The 5,754-nt window shown below is 55.1% G+C and overlaps 1 protein-coding gene across 1 annotated transcript in view; it reads left to right on the forward strand.

The window, feature by feature from the left end:
• Window positions 1-277, forward strand: part of NATD1 (N-acetyltransferase domain containing 1) — a gene marked incomplete at its 5' end in the record, with an annotated part of 982 nt that extends 705 nt beyond the window's left edge. Inside the window, one exon of the mRNA XM_009869329.1 lies at window positions 161-277. Within this exon, the coding sequence (XP_009867631.1) occupies window positions 161-277 (117 nt within the window). The remainder of the gene's footprint in view (window positions 1-160) is intronic.
• Between the last annotated feature and the right edge of the window lie 5,477 nt (window positions 278-5,754).

Raw genomic sequence — 5,754 nt, forward strand, 5'->3', positions numbered from 1 at the left:
TTCCCTCCCCCTGCCTCGCATAGGGAGTGCGGGAGGGCAACCTGCTGCCTCTCCCAGCTACGATCTGGGTGCGGGATTCCACACCCTTGTGAGGTGTCAGAGAAGAGTGTGGGCTGGGGGTGCTGCTTGTAACCCATCTGTCCTCTCTGCTTGGTTGCAGGCAGCCCTGGACTTCGTGGTGGAGGAGGACCTGAAAGCTCACCTGACGTGCTGGTACATTCAGAAATACGTCAAGGAGAACCCGCTGCCGCAGTACCTGGAACATTTGCAGCCTTAAGGCAGGACTGCTCTGACACCAGCACACCTGTCCCTGACTGTTCAACGCGGCCTTCGCTTCTCTGCGGTCTCAGGAAATCCCCCTCCCACACTCGCAATTCCTTTTTTTTTAAGCACATCCATGTGGTGCATGAGTGTGGGTGCAACCTCCTCCTCTCTGCCCACGAGCGAGCATGGCTACGGCCCTTGGGCCAGGCTGGCTCTGAGCACACGTGGTGCTCCACAGTGCTCTTCCCAAGCCAGAGGGTGGATGATTTTTTCACCAAACTCCATCACAAAACCAGGGGATTACGCTATCTGCATCTCACCCTCTCCCCTCTTCTTGGCAACAGTTGTGAACTTGCTGGCAGATGTTGGTTCGGGCTGATTGTGGAGTACCAGCCCCCTCTTTCCTCTTGCCAGCTGAGGGAGATGCTGTGGGTTGAGACTTGTGGGACAGAGGGAGGTGCTGGAGGAGCTCCAGCCCCGTGGCAGGTTCGTACTCTGCAGTATCTCTTGGGTACAGAGTCTTGTCCAAGCGGACGTGCAGTGGAGATGAGAATGTGTGGGCTGTGGTGCCACCTTGGGGGGTTTTGCCGCACCGGCTGTGGACATGCTGGGATGGTGACGCCTTCAAGTCCTGAGACAGGAGCCACGTGAGGAGTGGGCTTCGGCTGTAGGGGCTGTGGCATATGCAGCGTGAGTGTGCAGAGGAAGAAACACGGCTGAGTTGCAGACGCTGCTCCCCAGAGATGCCAGCTCCTGCCCAACTTCTGTACATAGCCCCAGCGTGACATCCCTGCAGGGTCGTGGGCCGTCGTTCCTGTCTCTGCTGTCAGTGTTGACCGTGCTGGTGTGGACACAGCCTGCTCAGAAGGGCACCAGCCCCCCACAGCCAGCCCTTGCCTAAGCAGTGAAGGGACATCCGTGCTTTTGCAGGCACTGGGGTGGTTTCCTGGAGCTGAAGAGGAAGCCTCCGCCCATCTCCCTTGACTCCAGCTCTGCACTGCTGTCTGCACCCTAGATCGTCGTTCACATCCTGGGAGCAACAAGGGTAAGGCCTCCAGGACCTGCTCCTGGCCCATCTCCAGGACTCAATGCTGGAGCCACCTGCCTCTGCATGGATGCGGATCCCTTCTCCTTATGGCCCTTGGAAAGAAGCCCTCGCTCGGGGCATTACCTGTCTGCTCACTGGCCTCCTTGCAGCTCCAAACCCAGGGTGCTGGCAGCATTGTGGGGTCTCCAGCCAGCAGCAGGAACACCCTTGTGTCGTGCTTTTACCTTGACAGATGATGACCCTGTAGCCCAGCTTGACACTGCCACAGTTTGATGTAGAGGTAGCACGGTGATGGCAGGGCGCTGCCTGATTCTGGCTTGCTGCCTCTCCTGCCTTTCCCAGGTTTTCCAGAGCCCAAGTGAGACCCTGGAGCATCTTCCCGCTCAGGATTTTGCAGTGTCCCAGGGCTGAGGCTGTGGTGGGGGAGATGGTGCTGCTGGCGCACCAGCACTGAGCAGCTGCTGGGGCCTGCAGCCAGGCACAACGAGATAAAGAACCTTTCACCTGGAGGCCAAATCCAGACCTAGCTTATCTCTCAGCAGGGACTAAAGTTTACAATCCGTGCCATGGACCCGAATGAAGCCCTGGCCAAGATGCAGCTCAGCCCTCTCCGTGATCCTCAATGCAAAGTCCACGGCAGCAAAGGCAAAAGCTCCTACAACCTTCTCTCCTGGCTGGGTTAGTTGGAGATGGAGACCCTGAGCTGTTCCTCCTGGCTTGAGGCGAAGCCCTGCCACCTGTCTGTGCTTTTGGGCTGCCCGCCACTGATGTCTCTGCCCACAGGCTCGAGTAAACCCTTGCAAATTTCCTCTCTGCCCTGTCACACCATGGACTGTGAGACCCCTGCCTGTGTCTCCCAGCTGCCTGGGGGGAACCTGTGCTCGGCAACAGACCTATCTCCAGCATGAGCTGCTCAGGAAAGGCGTCGGGCTCAGCCCTGCCACATGTTTCTGCCCTCTTGCTGGTTATTTCAGCCTGGCTGTGACCTTCAGGATGGCTTAGAGGGACTGAGAAAGGGTAGCAGGTAACGAACTAAAGCAAAGGGGCTCAGGAAGAAATCTGGGCTGCTAAATGTTCACTCTCTGACATGCAAAACACACTTCAACATCTGGTTACAGGAGCAAGGCTGGCTCTGTTACAGCGAAGTGGTGACAGAACCGTCCGTGCTCTTGATTCCAAGATGAAGCTGACCCGCATCCTCCCTTGCAAGCCAAGATGAGCACCGTTGTATCTTTGTCACAGAGGGGCTGGGTGCTTGGAAGAATGTGTGCTTGGTTGCCTCGTGGGAGCAACAGTGTAATCCCAGCGCTGCAAGCCTCTGCCCTGGTTTTGTGCTCTGTTCCACTGTGGGACAGTTTCAAGAAGCATCCTGTCGTGTCCGCTGCGTGTGAGTGGCTTGCTGGAGGGTGTCCTGTGGTCGCTGCACCGGCAGCATCCCAGCGTCCAAGCCTGGCTCTGGAGCCCTTTGTGCTGCTCTGGCAGGAACCTCATGCTTGCTGGCACTGGATCACAAGTGGCAATTGCTGCCTTAAATCAGGCACAGCACACAGTTTTGCTGCTGCTTCCCTTCGAGGTGCTACAACCCCTTTGGTATCTGACCTGACGGAGATGTGTGCCAGTGTCCGTGCCAACCGTTTCACTGCTGTTCCCATCCTCTGCCTTGGCCTTTCCTTCCCTGTGATCTTTGATATCGGCAAATAGCAATACCCACAGGTCACCAGCGATGCCGTGGCCCATGGTGCTGTGACGTGACGCTGCTGGGCAGGAGCTGGCTCGGGGTCCCTTGGTGTTGGGCAGCCCTCCCTCATGCCTCTCCACCAGCTGCCCTTTCCCAGCTGAGCTCTGCAGGAAGGAACTTTTGAATCCTGTGCTGCCCCTTGGTGCTGACTAAGCCTGGAGGAGTTGGGGATCCCAGGCTCTCTCTGGCAGCAGGAGTGCAGAAGTGGTTTGGTTGAATATTGAGGTTCCCAAACCCACTTGAACTACAGACCTTGGTGGGGAGGAGGAATGCAGATTGCTGTCAAACCTACTTCCACATCACCCAACTTGAAACATCCCCATCCCTTGTCTGCTTTCCAGCGTCGTCTTCCTCCGTCCAAGGTTTCCATTCTGTTGAATTCGGTGGTTACGATGTGCCTTTCCTTCTCAGGACCTGTTACAAATGACCTTTCTGCTTTCGTTTAACATTTATCTTTATCCCTCTCTCTGTCATACTATAGAACATGAACATAATGCATGGAATACAATACAATAAAAAAGTGTGGTTTAACTGACCCGCAGTAGTTCGCCGTGCTGCGGTTGGTGGGAGGCAGGAGAATGTGTCACAGAACCAGGGGACCTCAGGCATCCCCAGCTCTGTCACCTCTGGGCTGGGTCACTTCAGCAGAGAGCTTGTTTCACAGGTGCTGTCAAACAACTCTGCTCTACAGTCTGTGTCCAGGATGTGAGCTTTTTGCTGCCTTGTTGCTGAATATTCATTTTCTACATAAACGTCAAGTCCTTTTCTCATCCCTCCCAAAAAACACTTCCTCTAACAGATCTAACCCTAAATCTCTCAGTGACTACCACGTGTCTGTCAGTGTCTCGGAGACAGCGAGAGAAAAGGCAGAAGCTTGCAGATCTGCATCTTACTGTGCTTAGCAACTACTTTCCTACTGCCTAACCATCCCCTCCAAATAAATGGAGGAAATGCTACTTCTTTCTTGTCTGCAAGAGAATCTTGTGCAAGAAGAACCCATCTAAGTGTTGAGAAGGATGGAGGGTCCAGATCCTTGTTAGATTTAGGACAAAGGAGTCTTGGTCCCAGCCCCAGTGGTGGCCACAGCTCCCTCCGGCTTGCAGCCACTTGTGTTTTTTCATCTAACCTGGGTGCTACCTGTGTCACCCTTCTCCCATCGCGGAGCATCTTTGAGCCAGATCCCAGGCGAGCCCAGCGTGCTCCAGCTGCAAGTGAGTAGAGGTATGGGCTGAAGCTATTGGCTTTTCTTTGAGGTCATAGGGCTGGCTGACCTCATGATGAGTGCGTAGAGCTTGGGGTGAGCGGGATCACAACTTGTTCCTCTCCTTTGCCGGCTGATCCACCCCTGCTTGTGCTCACTGGTCCTACCTCAAGATTTCAGGCCAGTCTTTGGGAGTTGTCCTGCAAACGCAGCTTCTCGTGAGCTCAACGCTTCTACTCATTGGTTTAAGATGTTTGGAAACATTTAACCAGCCAGCTGAGTCTTTCCCTCCTGTGCTTTTCCAGAACAAGGTGGGCAGGTGTCTCGGAGCAATGCAAGGTGCTTCCCTGACAGTTCCTCAATCCTGGGAGCACAGCCCCAAGCTCCCAGCACAGTGTGTTTACGTCGCTTCTTAAAGCTGAGTGCAAGCTACAAAGGCTGAGGCTGGAGTTTCAGTAGCTGAAAATGCCGGGGCTGGGCAGGTGGGTGGGGAGAAGGGGCACAGCTTTTTTACAGTTATGATTTGATCCAACATGAAAAGTGATGAGTGGCCCCTGGGCTGCAATTCGAGCAGGCAGGAGCGTGGGTTTTGCTGCTCCCAAGAGACAGCGCGGTCGGTTTGGGTTATAGCGTGAAGCCAGGGCTGTTGCTGGTAACACGCTCTGTTTACATTTCGCATTCCAGACAGTCCGATGCTCCTGCCTGTCCCAGAAATGATGCCACTGAGCTGCTTGCTCTGCCAGGCCGGGCACACTTCCCAAATGCCTCTTGTTCGTGCAAACGCCGAAACAGCCAAGCCCCAATTTACGGGTGAGAAGGCAGGGGTGCGGGAACGCCCCATGGTCTGGAAGAGCAGCTTTGCGATGCTTGCAAAGGTGGAGGGAGCCATGGGTTTGTTCTCATTACATCACTTGGAAGTAACGTCGAAAAGCAGCTTTTTCTAGGAACGGGAGATGGAAAGACAGCGCTGCTCTCTTCCGACATGCACTGTCAGGCTGAGGAAAGCTGGCAGTGCAGCGTACCTCCAGGAAAGGGGAGGCTACAGAGCAGGGAGCTGCCTTCTGCTAAGGGAAAAACTAATTCCTGAGAAAAAGGCTCCTCTTCTGGGAAGAGCCAGAACTGGGAGTTGGAGAGGCAGAAGGATCTCGGAGAGACACCACCTGAGCACCCAGGAAAGGTGCCCGTGGGTGACCTTGCTGTGCTGGGGTGGGTCCTGGGACACCCCCCAAAAACCTTCAGCAGCTGGAGCTGTGAAACCTGTGACAGCACCAATGTGCGCTTTGGTTTCTGGCGAAGCACTTGGCTGTGAACTGTTCCTTCTCCTCAGAGATGCAGGAGCGCTGGGGCCTCCCCAGTCCCTGCTCCTCTTTCACAGCTGATTAAAGAGGAAATCCCGGCCTCTCTCCCAGGGGCATGTGCTGCTCCCAGGAGGTTCTGTTCCCACCAACACAAACCGTGTGTTTCTTTTCCAGCAGGAAAACAGCCGAGCTTCCAGCTCAGGCC

The sequence above is a fragment of the Apaloderma vittatum genome, unplaced genomic scaffold (genome assembly GCF_000703405.1).
Source record: "Apaloderma vittatum isolate BGI_N311 unplaced genomic scaffold, ASM70340v1 scaffold28825, whole genome shotgun sequence".
NCBI classification, from domain to species: Eukaryota; Metazoa; Chordata; class Aves; order Trogoniformes; family Trogonidae; genus Apaloderma; species Apaloderma vittatum.